This window comes from Aethalodelphis obliquidens, unplaced genomic scaffold (genome assembly GCF_003676395.1).
Source record: "Aethalodelphis obliquidens isolate GAN/ISIS:26980383/991018 unplaced genomic scaffold, ASM367639v1 scaffold5, whole genome shotgun sequence".
Classification (NCBI taxonomy): domain Eukaryota; kingdom Metazoa; phylum Chordata; class Mammalia; order Artiodactyla; family Delphinidae; genus Aethalodelphis; species Aethalodelphis obliquidens.
Window position 1 is genome coordinate 31,788,665 of NW_020837949.1, and position 25,200 is coordinate 31,813,864.

At 36.9% G+C, this 25,200-nt stretch overlaps 1 protein-coding gene across 8 annotated transcripts in view; it reads right to left on the reverse strand.

Annotated features, from left to right (window-relative positions):
• CFTR (CF transmembrane conductance regulator) overlaps positions 1 to 25,200 on the reverse strand; it is a 195,814-nt gene that overhangs the window by 13,889 nt on the left and 156,725 nt on the right. For 5 of the 8 annotated variants that reach the window (XR_003431917.1, XM_027102096.1, XM_027102097.1 and 2 more), the window contains 2 exons: positions 10,723 to 10,878; positions 1,652 to 1,741 (listed from right to left, as the gene is read on the reverse strand). Coding sequence is in view for 7 of the 8 variants with exons in the window: in XM_027102096.1 (XP_026957897.1) it covers positions 1,652 to 1,741; positions 10,723 to 10,878 (246 nt within the window). In the remaining variant the exon portion in view is untranslated. Of the gene's footprint in view, positions 1 to 1,651; positions 1,742 to 6,246; positions 6,397 to 10,722; positions 10,905 to 25,200 lie in introns of those variants that run through there. The other 3 variants (XM_027102102.1, XM_027102101.1, XM_027102103.1) reach the window with 3 other exon arrangements.

The window sequence follows — 25,200 nt, forward strand, 5'->3', positions numbered from 1 at the left end:
GGGAAGATCCCACATGCCGCAGAGCAACTAGGCCCGTGAGCCATGGCCGCTGAGCCTGCGCGTCCGGAGCCTGTGCTCCGCAACGGGAGAGGCCGCGATAGTGAGAGGCCCGTGCACCACGATGGAGTGGTCCCCGCTTGCCGCAACTAGAGAAAGCCCTCGCACAGAAACGAAGACCCAACACAGCCAAAAATAAATAAATAATTAATTAAAAAAAAAAAAAAGATATACCTAAGTATGAGTTGATCAAATAAAAATCTAAACAGGCAAAATTTCTGCACATATTGGCATTTAAAATCTTAACCATGTCTTCTAAAATTTTAGATTATTTTTATGATCCTGATTTCCTGTAAACTTTATTGTGACTTGGCAATACTTGCAGATTTTATAAAGTCTAATGTCTTCCTTTCAAAGTTTCTCTCCCACCACACTGTGTTCCTATAGTTCATTCTCTGAAGTCACATCAAAGACCTTAAAACGTGTCACTTGCAATTTAGTTAATGTTTTCTTTAAAACTCCTGTTTGTTCGGTAATAAGGAAACTTTGATAATGAAGACGGTTAATCTAAGTGCATTTTATTAGGGGCATGTTAAGGTTAGACACTCAATGGGTAAGTGTTTAACACTCACAGGCATTTCAAAGCTTCTGTCAAGATCTACTCTGAAGGGAGGAAGCCAAGGAAAGAACATTTGGGATAAACCGAACTGGGCTTTACAACAAGGACCAAATATGTCAGAGACAGTGGAATAAAGCTGTTCTCTGAGAAGACCTTTGCATCTCAATGTTCTTAGGCCCCATAATTGTAGTCTGCCACCATCCAGAGCTTTGGACATAAACCTCAAGTTTAGTAAACTGGAACAATTTATGTTCTCCTTTTCTTAAATATAACGCCTGTATTTCAAGGATTATCAGTTAACAGCTAGGGTGTCGGTTAAGGGAACCAAGAATCCCACTCTAGCTCTCCCCCAGCCCTAAATTCCTTAACCACCTGGTGGGTAAATACAGGGTATTATTTAGGAATTTAGATTCCATTTTAATCCATGTATTTCCTATGGTGTCCTAATGACCTCAGGGAATAGAGTCTGCCACATCTACGTCATGTGGTATTTTGGCTGGAGGTGCTCACAGCCAAAGCCTCTGAAGGCGGTTGATTTCTGGTGACTTCCAGACAAGATTGTAGCCATCTTCAGGTGTTCTAGGATGATCATTAACCTTTTGTGCTAAACCTATGCTTCCCAGAGAAGTATATCATGTCAAACCAAAGCCTCCTTCTTATGCTGGGAAAGTTTCAGAACCTAGACAGGGAGTAGATGAGATGGTGTGGACAGATGCTCCTCTGTATCGGGAATAATCCTGGTGTGCTGTAGGTGTCTGGGTCTCTCCTAGTTCATGTCTCAGTGATGCGCATTTGGGAAGAAGGCCAAAGTATACTAACTCTGGGGCCTGATAGTTGGAAACTTACTACTGAGGAAAGGGCTAGGTCTAATCCAAAACACTTGGTGCTCGAGGTATATTAGAGTTTTCCATTTTAAAGTTATCCACACACACATGCACATACATGCACAAAAGCGTATAAAATCATCTCAGCTGTGATAACCACTCGTGTGTATGAGCAACCTTTTTCAGAATTACTTCAGTGAGCATGCCTTACCTCATCAGCAACTTTCCATATTTCTTGATCACTCCACTGCCCATAAGGATCCAGGTTTTTTCTAAATGTTCCATAAAAGATGAATACTTTCTATATCAATAAAAAAAGAGGAAAGCATGAATAACCTAAAAAACTTTGTATATTTCCCTCATTTATTGTGAAATATTCCAAACAGAAAAAAATATTTAAAGAAATAGCACAACAAACATCCATGTACTTACCATCCAGTTTTCTTAAATTTTTATCATATTTGCTTTGTATATTTTTAAGAAATAAAATATTACAGCTACATTTGAAGCCCCTTGTTAACACTCATCTAATCACAATGTCCTTAGAATAAAGAAACTGAGATCACTATAAGTTGAGGGAAATTAATTTTTTTTATTCCTAGTAATATTCCTTACTATGAACAAATATAAAATTAAAGTTAAAAATTATAAGTTTATGAGTTATAATTAACTTGTTAGAAGAAATTCCTATTTTGTTCATATATTTTCCCTGGATTTCTTTTATGATCCTAGCTTCCTCAGGGGTTCTGAAACTCTATGAATTTACAGACACTCAAACACATATATTCATAGGGTCTATAAACCAAGGCACACTTCTACTTATACAACCAGACAGACACAGGAAAGTGTCACAACTTAGAAATGAGAAAGAATGAGAATCAAATATTTGTTTAACTGAATGTATGACACAGAAGGGAGGGGAGGCAGATGAGCTGGATCCTGCTGAGGTAGCAAAATGACAATCAAATTTCCTGTAAGGAGCATTGCAGAACTATCCCCCCTACTTGCTACATCACTGTCTACTTAGGTCTGCCTATATGAATAAAAAATTTTTTTTAAAGAAAATCACTGTCTCACTGGGAAATGCTGATGCAACAATAAAGATAATATTTAGGTCTCTCTCTCTCTGTACACATGGGTGAACTGAAAAATACTTTTGATGTAACATTCAGAAAATTTTTTTCTTTACCATTTTTCTTTTGCCTTTGGTTAATAACATCCAGTCAGGAGAATTGAGAACTAAATTCTTTGAAGCTTTAGTTTTCATTAATTGCCTTAGGCTAAGAGAGAATGCTCAGTGCCCAACTGGTCTGTGAGGAACTGCACAAGGTAAGTCAGCCCCAGATGAATGGTGTCTGTGCCTCTCAGGCAGAAGGAGAGTATCCTCACCATGGCAGCCAAGTTCAAGGACAGTCACGTTAGAAACCTCAGTCCCCGGGGCATAATTTATGGCTTAAAGAACAAAGTTGTGGCCAAATATCACAGGAACCCTCTGGAGAAGGCAACAAGACTTATGCTGGTATTTCTTAATCTGCATCAAATCACGTTCCTAAGGGATGCTTCCACTGCTTTACAGAAGTGAATATGAGAGACAAATATATGACTCATAAGAGATGATGGATATATTTGTACATCCTCCTCCAAGCTTCCAGGTAAATGAAAGTAATGTCCAAATAAGCTAAAGAGAGCAGACAAAGTGTGCTATCAGGAGATTCTGATAAACTAAAGAGAATTAAATAAGAAGTGGTTCTGAGAAGGCCAGTCAATGTATTATTGAAGCAATTAGGTTTATTTGGTATCTAAAGTTCAAAGGCTTGCCAATGGAATTTTGCCATTTACTGTTTTTCACATGTTTTCTTTTAATATTATGTTTCTTTATATAAAAGCTTCTAGCATTATTGAGAAACATAGGAAATAACAACTGTGAGGGTTTACCAAGTATAAGCCAATGTATTACTTCACTGAAGTTATCTCCACCGGGAACTCAGAGGCCAGAACACAGAGCTCCGGTCTATGGCAGGCTTACCGTGTGCCTGGCAAGGCTCTTTACATGTGTTATATCTTTTTATCTTCATATCAGCCTAATGAAATAGATCTTATTGTACATGAAGAAATCACAGCTGGGAGAAGTTAAGTGACTTGCCCAGGGTTACTTAGCTAGTAGTTATAGAGCTGGAATTCAAACCTAATAGTGTTTGTCTCCAAACCTGTGCTCCTAATAACCATAGCAAAATGCCTCAAGTCGTGGGCAGACCAGTTTTTATTCCTATCTGGAGCTCAAGAAAGATTAAAGGTTGAGCAGGTGCAGCCCATTGGGTCCATAAAAAGCCCATCAGTGCTCAGCAGCATAGTCATAATCTAAGCACTGCTATCCATCCCTCTGGTCACGGGCTCAGTTCCTGCACTGGGAGTGGAGATTTCAGCTTCCTGTTCCTATTCAGGACCTGACTTGAAGGTTTTTATATGGGTTACAGTGTCCTTGTAACTTTCAAAGAGACTTAACACATCCAATGGAAGAGCACAATAGGAAATTTTACTTTGGCCAAATGGAAAAGGCCATTATTCTGGAGGGCTGTGTAGAGGCCAAAGGTGTCATAACATCAAAGCAGACACAGAAGTTATAAAGGCAAGGTGCCTTCCTAAGATGCTGTGGCAATGCAGCTCTGGCCTGGTAGGTATACCTGTGAACAGGAACCCAATCTCTTTGAGCCTTAGTGTTATTGTAAAATGAGGAGATGCTACCTTTCTTCTCAAATCTTCTCTCACTTCAGGCTTTCCCATTTTGATAGATGGCACCTTCGTTTTATCAATCCACAAACTTTGGAGTCATCCATGACTTTTCTTTCTTCCTGATCCTCCCAAAAGGAACCAATCATCAGTCCTGTGGATTGTTTTCCCCAATGTATCTCAAATCCATTTGTTTCTCTATCTCTATGGCCACCACATAGTTCAAGCCACCAGTATCTTTCTCTGAACACTGTAAGAACCTCCTAATTGGTTTCCTTCCTTTCACTCTTGCCTCCCTCCCAGTCCACTCTCATTTAGCAACCAAAGTAATCACCACAAGTGTAAGTTGCATCATGTCATTAACCTTTTAAAAAACTGTCAGCGGCCTTCCATTACATTCAGAGTAAAATGTAAAACCCGTAAGATGGCCTACAGACCCTGCATGATGCAACCTCTTGCACTTCGTCTGTCTCGTTTAGTGCCCCTGGCTACTCCACTCCCTTTTTCACTCCAGCCTCCAGCCACCTGGGTTTCTTTTACTTCCTCAGTTCACTTCACACATTCTATCCTCCCTGCCTGGGAATCTCATCCCCTACCTTCTTCCTATGGCCAACTACATCCTTCAGGTCTCAAGTTCAATGTCACTTCCTCAGAGAATCTCTCTTGATTCTTAACACCAAATAAGGTCGTCCAGTAGGATACGGCTTATAGTGAATATTAAAATTACATATGCATTTATGAGCATTTTGTTTTTAATGTCTATCTCCTCTCCTAGACCATAACTTTGCTGTGTACCCTGTCATTAGCACACAGGCTTTACATAGTATATGCTCAGTAAACACTGCCTGAATAAATAAATGGGCTGATGTGAACATAAGAAGTAAAACTATGAAACATCATAGTCACAGTTCAGCACATACTATTTTTCTTCCTTTTGAAAGAATAGCTACCACAACCCAGAGTGTTTAAATGAATAGTACTAACAGCCCATTAAAACCTTGATGTTTGTAATTGCTTGAGAAATGGTATGCCTAACTTTTTTCACAGTAGCCTGATAATTTATATGTAATAAATGTATGGCAATATACTATATATTAATTTTATTTAAAGTAGATACATATTCAAAATTACACTGGAAGGAAGTTTTTGTTGAAACTAGACATCCAAAAATTTTAGATGCAGTCGATTTGATACCATTCAGAAATTCTATAGGTCTTTTGTTTACAGTTTATTGTCTAGCATTAAAATAATACTTTAATTTTAACTTTAAAGAAAAATTAAGTGAAGGAACTGGTTCAGTTAAAATTCAGTTTCATACAACTAATCAAACATTCCATTCTTGTCTGACAAATAGTACCTGGCACTCATTTGCTTTGAGGGGTGCCAGTGGGTGTCCCATTGTTTGGAAACAGTGTTTCTACAAACTCATCTCTAAAGCTGAGAGGTCCTTGGAGGTCACCTATGTCCTTTTCCCGCTGTACAGATGAAACAGCCAGGGTCCTAAGAAGTTATATGGTTTGGCCAAGGAGGCACAGTCTGATTGTGCAGCAAAAAATACGCTGGAAATTATATATCACAATGATCTTCTACCTCTCTTTCAAGAAACTGTTCACCGGTGGGAAAATTAGGATGTGCAAATATTTGATATTTATGTAATGTCATCACGTATGTATGCTACAAAAACAATTCTTGGGGCTCAAGGAAGAACAAAGAGAGCACCATTGTTCGCCACCTGACTCATCTCTTCCCTGAAGCTGACTCCTCAGCCGCTCAGGTCAGTGGCGATGGCTGAGCCTGTGTGGGGCGTTCAGGGCTGGCCACGCATCACAGCAACAGGCATTATGCTTTAGCCTTGGAGGTCAGATGAAAAACAAAAAAGCATTTGTCTTTTGCGGTTATTGAGTGTAGTATAAATTAAATAAGTGGGAGGAATGACTCCTTATCCTTAAGTATATAGTGTTGCTTTGTTTTGGCTCAGAAGGGTGGGAAAAAAATATATATATACACAATATGTATATACATACATATACAATGTATAGTTTTATTAAAATGTGGCCCAAATGTTTATAAGCAACAAAGTGTCTGTGATCTTGCCTTTTGGCAATGTTTGCAAAACTTTATTATACGTTGAATTTGTACAATAAAAATTCATCAATATGAACAAATCGAGATCCTAAGGTTGGATTACAGAAGGTCTAAAAATAAAAGCTGCTTTGTTTTTAGGAACATCTAGGAAGAAAAACAAGGCGAATTTTATGAGTCAAAAATGTTTAAGCTTGATAACAACTTGAGAATAACTTTAAAATTTTGATGTACGTGTCATTTATTTGTAGGTAAATTGACTGCATGTAACGTGTTCAGATTTTTGTTTCTGTAAAGTCATTTAATGTTTCACGACCTTTTACACTACGTTTTAATACACACTTTCTCAGAAATAGCATTAAAAAATGATTTTCAGATCTGGCCAGATTATCACAAATTTCAAATGGTTAGGCTCAGAAATAGTACAATTGTGTTGCACTAATGTCCATACTAGTTATTTTTCGTTTCTCCCTTGAATTCGGCACTCCACGCCCAATGCCCACTGCCCTCTTCACTTTAGTCCAGGCTCTCACCACATCACAGCTAGAGAGTTTCTGAGCCCATCTCCCTGCTTCCCATCCTGCCTGCTGAAGTCCTCTGTCCACACACAGCCAGCCGCAGCATACCCTTTGGCTGCTCTTTTCCTACCCTCCTTCTAGCTCAAGAAGACTCAACCCACTCCTCGACCACTTCAGTACTAGTGAAGTCTTTCCCTCTTTCTCCTAACGCTCCCTAACAGGTGGCCTCCTCTGCCCATTTTGCCCCCACAGCTCTTTCTAGTTCCACCTCTGTAGCTGTTTACAATATCCATGTCTAGGATCTTAGAATATCCTCTCCACAGCTCCCTGCCCCCAACCCTTCTAAAACCTACACATTTTATGACCCTTTAAGGCCCACCTCCATCATCATCTTCTTTGTGAAACTGTCAATACCCATTTGTCAATACAAAGATGAAAGAGACATGCTCCTCTACCCTTAAGGAACTCTAAAAAATAGTAACAACCAGCATAACACAGTGTGTTGTAATCGCTACATGCCAGGGAGTATTTTAAGTACTTCCAGTTATTTATTCCTTTACTCATTTAATCCTCATAAAACCCCAATGAAGTAGTTACTACCATTATACACATTTTACAGACAAGGAAATTGAGGCTCGGAGAAATTAAATAAATTGCATAAGTTTATATGGCAAGAAAACCCAGACACTGGTAGAACCACAGCCTCTTGTAAAAGAGAGCAAGCATGTAGTGACTCAGCAGAAAAATATACATCTTGAATTCCTACCATGTAACCTACGGTATGTGCTATATAAGAGACAGAAAAATCAGTAAGGGAAAAAAAAAATCTATGTTTAATTTAGCATTGCTACTCTATTCTTCTTGCTAGATTTCTTTGATTGTTGATGATTTTGTCTTTACGTCTTGCTTCCTTAACTAGTAATGTCTGCAAAGTGTTTATAATACTGAGTGGAAATTAAATAAATACACAGATAATTCCAATATAAGACATAGAGAAGTACCAGGAGAGATTTGTAAACAAAGTTCTAGATCCCATCTGGGACTGGGATGTGGGAGTGGAGAGCTGGGGTTAGAGTCGAGGTTAACAGGGGCACTCCAACACTATACTTAATTACCTATGCTTAATTTATCATTTTGGCTTCTTCCTCTGATCGCTGACTTAAGGCGATGAGCTCCCACTGAAAGCTCATGGGTGGGATTGGGACCTCAGTATCTTTTACATAAGTATGGAACCTATGGTACGTATTATCATTTAAAGCATATGGAAGTAGTTTAATAACTAATTATTAAATTGTTAATTATTGTGAAATTGAATGTGAACTGCTGCACTCACAGTTTCATTGTTCAGCTCTACAGATACATGACTTGGCCCTATCTGATATCCCTGATAGCAAAAGAGGCTCCAGCTCTGGGGGAAGTCGTATGCAGGTATGGATTATTTTCAGATCATAAAGTCTTATTGCAGGCAGGGGGCCAGTCAAGCACTGCGCCACCAGGGAAGCCCTTCAAATTTGTAATTGAGGCTTTAAAATAAATTTAAACTTATTTTTCTGTTTTTCATGAATTAAGTGATTAACAAGATTCAAGGCGAATGAACAATTTTAAGTCTTGGTGTTCAATTGCCTAAGCCAATGGGACTCTGACTATAGGCCTCACTGTCTTGTCCACGCTCTCAGAGCTGAGAGGTAGAGTAGAACAAATTAAAGAAGGCTCCACCTTGAAATGTACACAATGTCCTGTTTTCCACACTGGTACCTTCTCTAAGATTGCTTTCTAGCTGCAGGAGGGAAGAACACACAAATACACACACACACACACACACACACACACACACACACAAACTGCAAGAATTTGCCGAAACTAATGACATCTTGTGATTCCACAGCTGACGTCTCGAGATCACTATGAGGGAGAGGGAAGTTTCTTGTTCAAAGTTCCTGTTTCATGTGTCTGAAAACAAGTGATTAATTGACCTAGAGATCTCTACTATCTCAATGTCAGAGGTCTTGGGGAAACTCTTGCAAGGTCAGAAAGATGGAAGGGAACAAAAGATGGAAAAGCAAACAAAAATAGTTCCTGGATTTTTAATTTCTTCTTTCTGCTTTTTAAAGATCAAACTCCAGAAAAGGAAAAAAATTACTTAATTTGAACTTTCAAAGGAAAGTTGGGAAAATAAAAGCAACTCTTGGTTTGGATGTTAAAAAGGTCTGAGGAGTTTACCCTCTTTCTCTCTTTCTTGGGCATTCACTTAACGTTCTCAAGATGTCACTGTGCAAGAAATAGTACCTTCTGTCTACAGACATCCTTGTGATACCAGAAGACAGTCCCAGAAACCAGGGTCATAAACATGTACAATGAGAAGCATTTTTATTAGCACGATTACACAGTTTTAAAGGCGTAGCTCAAAGTATTTCTTGTTTAGTTTATAAAAAACTTGATGCCATAGAAGAGGGAAAAGGCAAGTTTGGAAGATTCATGTTGGCAGAGAGGCAAGATAAAGAATTTTCATAATTCTAGCTCACTTGGTTTTCCTCTATGTTTTGCATATTTGGGTTCCTAAATAGAACATACAATAAAACAAAAATCTTTTCATCACATGGCAGATAAACTAAAGGATCCTCAATGAAACTGAAATTATTTCTTAGAGCTTTGCTTATTCTAATGGGCGGATTTGTATAAACAAGAACAACAAAAAAGAACAAAAGTTTCACTACTGTAGTTTAAAATGGGATCAGAAAACAGAGTCAACTGAACGGCAGTGCATCTCAGAAAACCAAATTCTATCCCATGCTCTTCAACATTGTTATCTTGCCTAATGCTGTCACCTCGGGATACTTGTATTCCCAGTGTTTCTTTATCTTCAGACCCTCTGACAATCCCTTTTTTCTTTCTGAAGAAACAATACTGTTTTTCAAAAGTTCAACCAAAGCTGAACTTTTGAAAAAGCTTTTGATGAAGCTTCTGGCAACATGAAAAAGTTTAGACAAATGAATTAAAAGCATCAGTCTAGCAGTTACGATATTTAGTGCCTCACTAGATGAAAGGAGCAAATGTTCCACAGAGGTAATCTATCAAGACATACAAGCTGTTTTCTCAGGCTAGATTTGTAGCCTGTAGCATCTACCTGGAGATGCTCCTGGCATTTTAATTTTGTGTTAAAAGTAGAGAATTGTTAGGACCATGGTAGTAGAAAGGATTCAGTGCCCATTAGTATAAGGGGAACAAAGATATTAAACCAGCAACTATATCCATAGAGATGAGAACAAACACCAGTAGATATACAGCCCATGCCTTTCAGATTTGGTCCCAGTAAAGACATTCCTTGGTTTCCATTAAGATCATTTAAAAATGGAACTGTTGCTATTTCTCTCATAATTAAAAAGTCCTCTTGCACAATAACACAGATAGAATGATGCTAAGCCAGTGAGACTGAAGATCCTTTGTGACCCAAATCAAAGAGTGACATTAAAAAAAAAAAAAAGCTACAGATTACTCTGACATGGTTCATTCTTTTCAAAGAACAAAAAGTCAATCATTACACTCTTTATTTTCAATTCCACTACTTCATGCTTCCAAGTGTTTGTTATTTCAGCAGCATCTTTTATATCTTGCAAAGCATTTCTCAACCTGCTGTGATCGCTAACTTGGAGCTCAGACTACTGAAGCAGAAACAAAAAGTTGATAAAAACAAAAGCCCCATGCTCCTGCTGTGGTTTACGTCTTCCGGAAAAAGCTATCAAAACTATTAATAGTTCGATAACTGTATGTCAGAGAATTCCAAACTTCTAGACGTAGTTTCTCTCCTATGAAAAGGCTGCATTGCAGAAAAAAAAAAGACAGCGATACATAGGGAATATATTTTGCAGGGAAATGTGAATTTCTTGAGTGCAAGTATCAAATAAAGGGAACACTGTACTTAGTCATTTTTTTTACTAGCTAAGTCTTTCTGGCTTACCTGTGGTAGGACTCCAAAGGCTTTCCTCCACTGTTGCAAAGTTACTGAATCCCAAGACACACCATCTATCTGGATTTCTCCTTTGGTGTTCAGCAGTCTCAAAAAAGCCAGTAACAAAGTGCTCTTCCCTGATCCAGTTCTTCCCAAGAGGCCCACCTAGAATATCAGTGATGGAATTACTCCTGTGACAGATAGATACAATACCATAAATGTAATCTGATATTATACGTTAATAAAAAAACCCCACTGGAACCGTTTTCTTGTTGCTGTTGTTGTTTTTTAAATCATCACCAGGGGAAGTTTCACTTATTCATTCAAACCTTTTTGCACACTTCAAATTCTGACCAAAATTGATCTGGAACAGAGCAACCCTGGAAGACAATATAGAAACTGGCCATAACAGATTGGACCCCTGATGCTGGGTTCATTTATTACTGACCTTTACTAATGGCAAAAAGGTTGAAAATGCCCATTTTGCATGGAAGAAAACAAAGATACAGTGTCTTAATGCACTAATTTTTTTTAACATCTTTATTGGGGTATAATTGCTTTACAATGGTGTGTTAGTTTCTGCTTTATAACAAAGTGAATCAGCTATACATATACATATGTTCCCACATCTCTTCCCTCTTGCGTCTCCCTCCCTCCCACCCTCCTTATCCCACCCCTCTAAGCTGTCACAAAGCACCGAGCTGACCTCCCTGTTAATGCACTAATTTTTGAGAATGGGCTCAAGCCAGAAGCAGAGACCTGTAGCTTGATCTAGTTCCAAACATGAATATGAGTTTGAAAATTAATAAATCTGCAACGGTTCTAATATTTAGATACTGCCATAATAAAATAAGCGAGCATCAAGTTTAGGCCTAAAATAAAGAATAAGTTCGCATTCTCACAGAAGGCAGGTTGGGCCTTACCACTCCTCAGTGGATAAGCACATGGACAGTTGTCAAATCAACTTTTTATATCCATTCTGATTGGCAAGAAGAGAATTTTAGGAAGCAAAAGGGATATTAAGGAAAAGAAAAAACTAGTCTTGTTCCTTAAAGACTGTAAGAACACAGCACGGAAGTGAGAAGGCTGTGCACTGCAAGGAGAGAAGAGGTGCCTCATGTGCCCCACAGGGAGCTGACTCTGTGTTCTGATGCCAGCCCAGACCCAGCTCTTAGAGGAAGATGCTGTGAGTGGGACAGAACATTTCTGCAGTCATTAACTAAACCCTGAATAAAGTGCTCGACATTTAGTGGCACTGAATGTTTCCTTCTTTCCCCTTACATTATTGCTATTTCTTTTTTATCATTTGGCCTTTTTACAAGAGAGCTGAACAAATGGTCTTGTAAATCGTGCTTTTTACACTATTTGTGGTAAAGGACAGTTTTGCTTTGTGTTTTAGTTTCCAATCCACCATCAGTACTTTAAAAAGTAGAAAATAAAAATGAATTTCTAAATGCTTACTCTCAATTTCTATACTTATTACAGACTAGTAACAGTTTCTAAACCAGAACTAGTTACAGACCACAATAAATGCTTGAGAGTGTACAGAAACCCACAATAATAACTTATTGAATACTGATTAGGAACCTAGTAGTAAACTAGGCCTTTAGGTAAGCTGATTAAACAAAAGTGACACAATTGTCTTTCTATCATAAGAGCCCTATAATGGGAGTTTCACACGTTTGTTTTCTGAGACAACTGAGAAAATCAGATAAACAACAGGTTATACATAACACCCTGTTGAGGTTCTTCATACTGCTAATCACAATTGGTAATTATTTTATTTATTCTTTCCTTGATTATTGCTTGTATTCACCCAAAGAATATAAGTTCAAAAAGGGCAGGTAATCTATCTTGTTTTCCACTGAATTCTCAGCACCTGGCATAGTGGTTGGCTCACATAAATACTCAATAAAAACTTATTTGGATTGACTGAGAGACAGTCAGATGGAAGGATGAATGGATGGATGGACAGACAGACAGATAGGTGGGTAAGCAGGTGGGTAGATAGAGGGAAGGAAGGAAGGAAGGAGGGGAGGAAGGGAGGGAGGGTAGATGAATGAATAAACTTATTTAGTAGATCTAATAAATAAATGGATATAGTCAATTTTGGTCAATTACCAGATCAACTCTTAATTTAAAAATCTTGTGGAATTTCATATGCACACTTCTATTTCTGAATCAGCCCATGTTGTACAAACACATTCGCCATACATCATGATTTTCCAAACACAACAGTAAGGCTTTGTATAAGCAATCTGAGTATGCCCTGTGTAGATGAGGCATGAGGAAAGAGAAGCAAAGGCAAGTTCAAGAGCAGGAAGTGATCTGCTCTAAAGTCATATCAAGCACTTTTGATGAAAAGTTCCTTGAGTTTCAGACTCTTAAATCATTAGCCAGGATTCTAATGATTAGGATAAATGACTACATTCTTTTTCCTTAAGAAGCAAATATTGAATGTTTAGAGGACACAGGTTTTATGTTGGGATAAAACCGGATTGAGAGGCAATTTGTAAATCTTTAGCTTTAAAGTTTTTAGCTATCGCTCTGGTTTCCTTATATTGTTGAACTGCTGGCATTGCATTATGCCACACACGGTTTTCAACAGCGCGGAATCTAATTGGTTCGTACATAACAAAGTCTTCTGTTGTTTATATAATTGGCACATAATAATTCTTTTCCAGGATTTGTTTTTCCAGGCTTCTCAGTGATCTGTTGAATAAGGCCAGAGTACTTCCCGCAAATAAGCTTTTAAGATAGATCTTAATTCCAAGTCAATGTTTTCTAGTAACTTCAGTGTACCTCCTCTTTGAGAACTTTGGATCAAGATAAATCAAAATGTTATGTGGAAAGTTAAACAGTGTTGAGTTTGGTGCTAGCTGTAATTGCATTGTACCATGACTAGAACAGTCTCAGTACATTCTTTTCAGAGTGTCTTATTCACCATTTTAATACTGCAACAGATTGAAACCTGTTGTAATTATTTTTTATCTCCTTTAGTCTCCAGAAATCAAGATGCCAAATCAAATGAAATTTGGATCCCCAGAGTTATAATAATTGTAACTTTTATATGTTATTAATCTGTTTATTATTAATAAAACATAATTCCTAACATAATAAGTTCTTGAGACTATGCTCCTTATAAAACCAGTATAAGACAGAAGTCCATATGCGTTTAACAAATCAAATAGATACTAGGCACTTATGCTGCTATGATCTGAGCCCTTGATATTGTTTGAATTGTTTGTGGCATCTTAGTATTTTAAAGAGACTACAAATGGAGAGAGCAGATAAGCTCACCCAAAAGAACAGACCTTGAAGTCTGATTCAATATCTATTTAATCAGAGAACTATCCAGTACTGTAATATATACAATATATCATCTGAGGCATCTTGTTAAATCTAGGTTTATCATGAAAGACCTAGCTCCAGATTAAAATCACAGCCTGTATTTTGAGAGGAAAGAGAAAAGGAAAAAAAGGAAGAGATATTCTAGTTAGGGGAAGGTGATGTTAAAAATTTAGGCAAAAATCAAAAGCTTTTAAGAAAAAACTATTTGAGACTGAAAAGAAAAATAAGGTTTTTTTAAGTTACTGTTTTTAAGTTAAAGTTATGAAATACTTTCTACATTTCTCATGCGTTGAAAATAAAATTTAAAGCACAGGTTCTGTGAAGTAAAGGCCTAAATTAAGAGCCAAGAAAGTAATAGGACATCTCTTCACTAAAGTAATTTCTATGAACAAAGTGTTTTAATATGAATATTGAATCATTTTTATGCACAAAATATTGATTTTTTTATCTTTTCACTATGCTATAGGCTGAATATTTGTGTCTCTCCTAAATTCATATGTTGAAATCCTAACCCCCAATGTGACAGTATTAGGAGGTAGGGCCAATGGGAGGTGATTTGGTCACGAGGGTGGAGCCTTCATGAATGGGATTAGTACCCTTATAAAAGAGGCCCCAGAGAAATCCCTTGTCCCTTCCACCATGTGAGGTTACAGTGAGAAGACAGACACCTATGATGAAGTGGGCTCTCATCAGACACTGAACCTGTGGGGCCATGATCTTGGACTTCCCAGACTCCAGAATTGTGAGAAATAAATTTCTGTTGTTTATAAGTCACAAAGCCTATGATATTTTGTTATAGCAGCCTGAATGGACTCAGACACACCACAGAACCAAGAACACTGAAATTCATTAAAAATTAAACAAGAAATGCCCATTTAGGTCCTTTTCAAATGTTTTCTCTCTCTCTTTTAAGAAGATGAATTAGACCGCAGTTAAGATTGCAGGACTTTTGGATAATAGAAATAATATACAGATGGTCCCTGACTTAAGATGGTTTAACTTACAATTTTCTGACTTTACAATGATGCAAAAGCAGTATGCATTCAGTAGAAACTGTACTTTGAATTCTGAATTTTGATCTTTTCCTGGGCTAGTGATATGTGGTATGATACTCTCTCATGATGCTGGATAGCAGCAGTGAGCTGCAGCTCCCAGTCAGCCATGTGATTATGAGGGTAAACAACTGATACACTCACAACCTTTCCATAACCATACAACCATTCTGTTTTCACTCAGTATAATATTCAATAAAGTACATGAGATATTTGACACTTTATTATAAAATAGGCTTTGTGTAAGATAACTTTGCCCAACTGTAGGCTAACGTAAGTATTCTGAGCTTGTTTAAGGTAGGCCAGGCTAAGCTATGATGTTCAGTAGATTAAGTGTATTAAATGCATTTTTGACCTAATATTTTCAACTTATGATGGGTTTAATAGGACATAACCCCATCATAAGTCAAGGAAGATCCATACTAAACTTGAGCCAACTTCTTAATCACCATGCAAGAAGTTTTTGGGGGGGGCATCTTGTTACAGTTTGTAAGATGTTGTTAAAGGTTCTAAGGGCAAAGCAGTAGAAATTACATTCTTAAGAGAGTTGCTCAGAATAACATTTTAAGAATCAATTCCTACTGTAATCAATCATATGACCTAGAAATAGGTATAATCCATTCATTCATTCACGCATTTAACATATAGTAAGCTAGGCAATGTGCCAGGCAAAGGGACAAAAAAAATTGAAAAACAAGACTTCTAGTTTCTGGTCCAGCATATAAGGAATTTGGGTGTCATCACTCTATATTAACAACAAGTGAAAAGTTGAGCAAACTGAAAATCAAAACTCTTCTTAGATCCTTCAGAAAATGAAGTCACAGGGCAAATCACTGCCACCAGAAGTGGAGAGACAGACAGAATCACAACTTACTGGAACAGAAACCCATGATCAGAAACCTCCATAGCAACTCGAGTGAGGGTAGGGAAATCTAAACTGTAACCAACAAATTGCTGGAGGCTCAGTGTGGTCAAGTCTGAGAGTAAAAACCTCCCAGGGAGGTCATTCATAGAGAGGTCCCCACACTTTTGTAAGTATTACCTCTAGGAGCTCAATCACAGTTCATCTCACAGTGAAGTACACAGAAATACCCTCTGGTGCATCCAGCAGGAAGATGTGGGAAACCACAATTTCATAATATTACAGAACATTCTGTTTTTCTTAACAAGGCCTCCTTCAAGAGAAACTATTTTACCAGAACCTAACCTACTGGGTTTTTTATTAGAACCTAACTGATTGAAGAAAGGAGAATACTCAACTCCAGCCCACATAAGTGTACTGTTGCACCTAAGGGGGAGAAAAATCTGAGAAGCGCTTGTGAAGTTCACTGCTCAAGGGCACAGTCTCAATAAAAGACTGAGACTTAATTATAGGACAACAGAACACTTCCCTTTCCCCCAGACCTTACACCACTAAAGGCCTAATTATCAGTTTCTTTTATCCAGTACGTCATGCCCACCTTTCAACAAAAAAATCACAAGGTAAGGAATTCCCTGGTGGTCCAGTGGTTAAGACTTCTCCTTCCAATGCAGGGGGTACAAGTTCGATCCCTGGTGAAGGAGCTAAGATCCCATATGCTTCGTGGCCAAAAAACCAAAACAAAAAAACAGAAGCAATATTGTAACAAATTCAATAAAGACTTTAAAAATGGTCCACGTCAAAAAAAAAATCTTTAAAAAAAAATTACAAGGTACGCTAAAAGGCAAAAAACACAGTATGAAGAGATTGAGCAAGCATCAGAACCAGAGTCAGATATGCCAGAAATGTTGGGATTATCAGTCTAGGAATTTAAAACAACTATGAATAATATGCTAAGAGCTCTACTGGAAAAAGTAGAAAACATGCAAGAACAGATAGTGTAAGCAGAGAGAATGAAATTTTAATAAAATTAAAAAAGAAATGCAAGAGATAAACAACAACAACAACACTTTAACAGGAATGAAGAATGGCTATGATGGGCACAGCAGACTGAACATGGCTAAGGAAAAAAAACCTGTGAGCTTGAGGCTATGACAACAGAAACCTCCAAACCAAAAAGCAAAGAGAAAAAGACTAAAAAACAGAATATCCAAGAACTGTGGGACAATTACAAAAGGTATAATATACCGCCAATGGAAATACCAGAAGGAGAAGAAACAGAGAAAGGAACAAAAATATTTGAAACAATAATGACTCAGAACTTCCCCAAATTAATGTCAAAAACTAAACCACAGGTCCAGGAAGTTCAGAACACCAAGCAGGATAAATGCCAAAAGACTACATGTAGGCATATTATATTCAAACTACAGAAAATCAGAGATAAAGAAAAAATCTTGAAAGAAGCCAGAGGGAAAAAAACCACCTTACTTATAGAGGAACAAAGAAAAGAACTAAATTCAACTATTCTTCAGAAAACATGCAAGCAAAAAAAGAATGGAGTGAAATATTTAAAGTGTTGAGAGAAAAGAACCACCAAGCTAGAATTCTGTACCTTGTGAAATTATCCTTCAAAAGATAATGGAGAAATAAAGAGTTTCTCAAACAAAAATCAAGGGAATTTGATGCCAGTAGATCAGCTTTGCAATAAGTGTTTTAAAAAGTTCTTTAGGAAAATTAATTAAGCCAGAAATTCTGATCTATGTAAAGAAAGGAAGAGCATCAGAGAATGAATAAGTGAAGGTAAAATAAGAAATATTATTTTTCTTATTCTTAATTGATCTGACAGGTAGTAGTGTGTTCAAAATAATAATAGCAACAATGTATTCAATTATGTATATTTATATATATGCTTCTGTATAAGTGAAATGAATGGCAGCAACAATACAAGGGACAAAGAGGGAGGAAGTGAGAATACAGTTGACCCTTGAACAACACAGGTTTGAACTGTGCAAGTCCACTTACATGCAGATTATTTTCAATAGTAAACACTACAGTGCTACAATATCTAGAGTTGGTTGAATTAGATGATGCAGAACTGCGGATAAAGAGGGACCATGTGTACAGAGCAATCCCAGATAAACAGAGAAGATATTTTCGACTGTGCAGAAGGTGGGCACCCCCTACCTCTACTCTGTTCAGTGGTCAACTGTATTTTGTTATAATAACATACTTCCAAGACCTGTGAGGCACTATAGTGTTGTTTAAAGGTAACCTGGATTAGTTGAAAACATTTATTGCAAATTTTAGGGCAACTACAAAAAATTTTAATCTCTCTCACCTATTTCTCTCATCCTCCCAGTGCCCACCCCTCTGGCAACCACTTGTTCTCTGTATCTATGGCTCTCTGTTTTGTTATATTTGTTCATTTTTTTGTTTTTAGAGTTCATGTATAAGTGAAGCCAGATGGTATTTGTCTTTCCCTAATTTCACTTTAAAGAAATAAACCCACTTTAAATGTAAAGGCATATATAAATAGATTAAAAGTACAGAAAAAGATATACCATGTTAATACTAATTAAAGAAAGTTGTAGTAACTAATTTTACACAGAGCAGACATCAGAGCAAGAGAAATTATCAGATAAGGGGTACCATATAATGATAAAGGGGCCAATACTCCAGAAAGACATAATAATTTTTAATGTGTATATGCCTAACAGTGTGTCAAAATAACATGAGGCAAAAACTGACAGAATTGCAAAGAGAAATAGATGAATCCACTATTAAGTTGGAGACTTCAATATTCCTCTATCAAAAATGGACAGACACAGAAGTTAGAAAATCAGTAAGGATATAGTTGAACTCTACACAATCATCAGTCAATTGGATATAATTAACACCTATAGACTACTTCATCCAACAACAGCAAAATAACATTATTCTCAAGCTCACAAGGAACATTCACCAAGATAAATCACATTATGGGTCATAAAACACAATTTAACGAATTCAAGAGAATGCAACTCATACAATGTATGCTCTCAGACCATGATGGAATTAAACCAGAAATCAATAACAGAAAGACAGCTGGAAAATCCCCAAATACTTGGACATTAAAAAACACATAGGTTAAAAAAGAAATCTCAAGGGAAAAAAGATTTCAAATAAATGAAAATAAAAAAGAAATTTATCAGATTTTGTGGTATGCAGCAAAAGCAGTACAGAGGGAAATTTATAATATTAAATGCTATAGAAAATAAGAAATATCTAGTATAGAAATATCTAATATATCTCATACAAAAAATATATATTTGTAGTATAATATAAATATCTTGTATAGAAAAGAATATGTAATACAAAGAAGAAGAAATATCTAAAATCAATAATCTAAGCTTCCATCTTAGGAAACCAGAAAAAGAAGAGTAAATTAAATCCAAATTAGGCAGAAGAAAAATAAATAAATAACAATTACAGTAGAATCAACCAATTGAAAATAGGAAATTGGTAGGGAAAATCAATGAAACTAAAAACTGGTTCTCTGAAAAGATCATTAAATTTTATAAGTTTCTAGCCAGGCTAACTAAGAAAATAAGGAGATGACACAAATTAATAACATCAAAAATGAAAGAATATTTACCTTATTTAGCATAAGGAATGTGGTTAATATTGTAATAACTTTGTATGGGGATGAATGGTTACTAGACTTATTGTGGTGACCATTTCATAATGTATGCAGATGTCAAATCACTATGTAGTACACCTGAACCTTACATAATATTGTATGTCAACTATATTTCAATTAAAAATTTTTTTAAAGAAATGAAAGAAGGAAAGTCACTACATCTCTTAATACATATTATTAATAGTGAAGAAATACTATGAACAACTCTATGCCCACTAGTTTGATAACTTAGATGAAATGAACAAATTCCTTAAAAGATACAATCTGCCAAAACACATAAGAAGAAATAGACAATCTGAATAGGCATATACTTTTTAAAGAAATTGAATTGATAATTAATAACCTTCCAAATCGGAAAGCACCAATCCCAGATAGATTCACTGGTGAATTCTACAAATCACCTAAAGTAGAATTTCTACCAATTTTCTACAATCTCATTCAGAAGACAGAAGCAAAAGGGATACATCCTAAATCATTCTATGAAACCAGCATTGCTATAATACCAAAACTAGACATTACAGATCAATATTTCTCATGAATATAGATGCAAAATGCTTTAAAAAATTAACAAATGAAATCCAACAATGTATAAATGTAAATGTAAATCCCATGACCAAGTGGGATTTATCCCAGATATGCAGGGTTGGTTCAACATTTGAAAATCAATTAATACAATCCATCATATCAATGGGCAAGAAAAATAATACGGCCATATCAACAGATGCAGAAAAAACCTTTGACAAAATCCACCATCAATGCCTGATAAAAACTCTTCGCAAAGTAGGAATAGAGGGAAAGGTCATCAACTTGATAAAGAACCTCTGCAAAAACCCTACAGCTATTATTACTGAATGATGAAAAATGTGAAGCTTTCCCACTAAGATCAACATCAAGGCAAGAATGCCCCCTCTTACAACTGCTTTCAGCATCCTAATCTTAGCTAATGCAAGACAAGAAAAGGAAATAAAAGGCATACAGATTGAGAAGAACAAAATAAAACTGTTTTTGTTCGCAGATGACGTTATCATCTATGTAGAGAGTACAAAAGGATCAATACTAAAACTCCTGGAACTAATAAGTGACTACAGGAAGATTGCAGGATACAAGGTTAATATACATAAGTCAACTGCTTTCCTACATACCAGCAATGAACAAGTGGAATTTTAAATTAAAAACAAAATACAATTTACATTAGCACTCCCCAAAATGAAATACTTAGGTATAAATCTAAGAAAATATACACAAGATCAGGATGAGAAAAACTTCAAAAAGTGATGAAGTAAATCAAAGAAAAATTAAACAAGTGGAGAGATATTCCATGTTCATGGATAGGAAGACTCAATATTGTCAAGATGTTGGTTCTTCGCAACTTGATCTATAGATTCAGTGCAATCCCAGTCAAAATCCCAGCAAGTTATTTTGTGCATATGGCAAACTGATTCTAAAGTTTACATGGAGATGCAAAAGAACAGTCAACACATTATTGAAGGATAAGAACAAAATCAGAGAACTGACACTACTCAACTTCGATGATTTTGGAAGTTGACTTAAAATATTAAGGCAGTCTAATAAGAACACCTTCAGTTTTCCAGCTTTTTGCTCAATGATTCTCTTTAACACCACTTCTCTTTAACTCCACTTATCTCCTTTCCTCCTGTCTCAAGAAACAAAACAAAACAAACAAACAAAAAAATCCCCCAACTACTCCTACAGGACAAAGGCAAATCCCTCTATATACCCATCCTCTTAGACAGATGTTCTTGCTTTCTCTCTCCCACCACCAACATTGGTGTTCTATACAACCCCTCAATTTAGGAATCACCCATTCCCTAAGCCTTTACAGTTGGAATTCTACCCTCACTCTTCTACATCACTCCTCTACACCTAAAGACTCTCTTAAATATGGGTTCTCACAAGTAGATGGGCATGTATCAGCACCACCTGGAAGGTGTGATAAAACACAGACCACTGTTCCCACCCCTTGGGCAGTAGGGCTCAGTGAGGCTCAAAAATATGCATTTCTTGCAAGTTTTCAAGTGACACAGATGATGCTGGTGCAGGAACCACACTTTGAGAACCACTGCTCTCAAAGACCATGTGGTAGCAGAATCAATTAGGATTTTCTGAGTTATCACCTCCCTTTATTGCTTTGGCTCTCAAGATCCATAATCTGCACCAACTTGCACCAATCTTGGATCCAATTACATCCTTTATGCATCCTCCAGTCATCGAATGGCTGAACCAGTCATTGTTTTCCACACATGCTCCATGCCTCATGTTTTTCCCTCTGCCTACAGCACCTTTCTTCACCCACCTTAATCATTCAAATCACAGTTTAAGTCTTGAAGCCTCATTCTAAATGCCACTTCCTGTGGAAAACCTTCCCTGAATAGCCCAACTCCTAGCCAAATGATAATAACTGCTTCCTCTTCTGAACTACCTTAGCATTTTATCTATATATCTCTTATTCAAGGGTACAATTTTTTTGGGGGGGAAGGGAGCTCTTTTCAAGAATAAAGATTTCAAAGCTATAAACACAAAATTATGTACAGGGCCTTGAAAGGGGCTCAGGCAAGTGAAGTTCTTTGAAACCTCAGCCTTGTTAGCTTCAGAGTAATTCTGCTTTAGCTGTTACTGGATTTCACATTTCCCCTTTTAGAATGACATCTTCTGTGACAGATCTCTCTCTCCCTTTCTGTCTTCTGTCTTCTTTCTTCTGCTCCTTCTTTTTCTTCTTTTAAGAGAAGCAGGTAAAATAGGACTTTGAGGTCAGACAGATCTGAGTTTGAGATCACTCAGTGAACTCACTGAGTTCACTCACTTAACTGATTGTTAGTTTCTTCCACTATGCGCAAAAAGGGTAATAACATCTACCTTTGGAGTTAAAATAAGATCAAATGTGATAGCAAATAAAGGTCTTTAAACAGTGCTTAGGACATGATAAGCACTCTATAAACATCTATAGCCTTATGTGAGTGATTTTCAATTCCCCCAAAGCACCTAGGGAGTGTCTTGCAAAGACACATCACCTGCTTCCCGTATAAAGGTTCAGAGAAGATGGAATGCCTGAGCATATTGCTTCTTCCTCATTTTACAGCATCTCTGATTACTACTCTCGCATCAAGGAAACTACCTACAAAAACGAGGACTCTGAAACTCTGTCACTCTACTCGGACTTGTTTGTATTTAATTTAGTGGGCAAGTGAGCATTGGAAAAGCAAATGGATGGGAGAATGTCAGGAGGAGGGAAAGCAAATAATTTACCAAATCTATTCCTCCTGTGGATCAAGCTATCTGCTGCTGTTGTTATAACTTCACAGCACTTTTGGCATCCATCCTGGTGACCCTCAGCTGCCTATGGCATTCACTGATGTATAAGCAAGAAAAAGTAATTAATTATGCTTTTCTCAATGGAAGGGAAGAATGAAGGCAAACCATTAATTTTACTTAGTTCCAAAGCATAACTTTAGACAACCTCATTCTAATATTAGGGGAAAATTCAGTCTAAAACCTAGTCTTTCCATTTATGCCCATTTATACTTTTCTCTCAGAAAAAAAAATCTCATTCTTGATGAGCATAAATATAATAGAGAGCTAATTTTAGTAGTATGTGAATATATTTTTCCTAACTAGACTAAAAGGTAAGTCAAAATTTCCAGTGTGCAATTTCAAGCCATTTAGCATAAGATGTAGAAAATTTTTGCTCACTCTATACATTTTTCTTATCAGAACTTTGCCTAATACATCCAATTATCAAACATTCCTAAACCCATGGGCAAAAGCAAGTGAAAACAGTCTGTTTCTGTGTTGGTGACAGTGATGGTGGCCTAACGAAACTTACTGACCATTATCTCCCCAGTTAAAAAAAAAATCTCTGTTTGAGATTAAACCACAGAGAGATGAAGTTTTAAAATTCAGTTTTCAGCGAATTCGTTGGTGGCGCAGTGGTTAAGACCACGCGCTCCCAATGCAGGGGGCCGGGTTAGATCCCTGGTCAGGGAACTAGATCCCAAATGCATGCCACAACTAAGGAGCTGGTGAGCTGCAACTAAGACCAGCACAACCCAATAAATATTTTTTAAAATAAATAAAATAAAATTCAGTTTTCATAAGAAGTGGCCCTATTGTATTCTATCTCAATTTAAATGGAAAAGAAAGCAATCAAAACAATATAATACTCCTGCTAGATTTACAGAGTGGCCCAGAATAAGGAATCTGGAGAGAATGTAAAATCACATTTACAGAGCATTAAATGTAGGGAGAATGACCATCCCCTTCTCTAAGAATCAATTCCAGAATCCGTATATTTGAGTAACTTCTGTGAATTCAGCCCAGCGCTGGGATCCATAAAAAACACTTCAAAATAGTACAAGGTTATTTTTGCTTATTAAATAATAAAAAATTATTGCTTCATAAATAATTATAACTTAGCACATTATTGGGAAAAAAATTTAACAATCCATACCTTGATGAAAACTCCAACTAAACAAGAAAATTGGAAAAAGCTAAGAAAAAAAGTACCACTTGTTTGAAAGAGTGTCAATTACATAAAATTTAAGAAAACTTTAGATGGAGTCAGCAACAAAATATTTCCCTCACGTGAAATGGAAGATAGTTTCAAGATGCAAAATCTAAAACATGTTATAATTTTGGTTTATTTAACAGCTTCTTTAGTTGGTAAGGTAGCAATCAATTAGATATTCTGCAAGTAGAATCACATTTAAAATGGTCCCAGGGCTTCCCTGGTGGCACAGTGGTTGAGAATCCGCCTGCCAATGCAGTTCGATTCCTGGTCCAGGAAGATCCCACATGCCACAGAGCAACTAAGCCTGTGCACCACAACTACAGAGCCTGTGCTCTAGAGCCCGTGAGCCACAACTATTGAGCCTGCATACCGCAACCACTGAAGCCCACGTGCCTAGAGCCCGTGCTCTGCAACAAGAGAAGCCACCGCAATGAGAAGCCTGCGCACCGCAACGAAGAGTAGCCCCTGCTCACCACAACTAGAGAAAGCATGTGCACAGCAACAAAGACCCAACTCAGCCAAAAATAAATAAATCAAATAAATTAATTTTTTTAAAAAAAAGATCCCATTATATGCCCAGGAGTGGGATTGCTGGATCATATGGTAGTTCTATTTTTAGTTTTTTAAGGAAACTCCATACTGTTCTCCATAGTGGCTGTATCAATTTACATTCCCACCAACAGTGCAAGAGGGTTCCCTTTTCTCCACACCCTCTCCAGCATTTATTATTTGTAGACTTTTTGATGATGGTCACTCTGACCAGTGTGAGGTGATACCTCACTGTAGCTCTGATTTGCATTTCTCTAAAATAATTAGTGATGTTGAGCATCTTTTCATGTGTTTTTTGGCCATGTGTATGTCTTCTTTGGAGAAATGTCTATTTAGATCTTCTACCCATTTTTTGATTGGGTTGTTTGTTTTTTGATATTGAGCTGCATGAGCTGTTTGTATAAGCAACCTAAATGTCCATTGACAGAGGAATGGATAAAGAAGATGTGGCATATATATATATATATATATA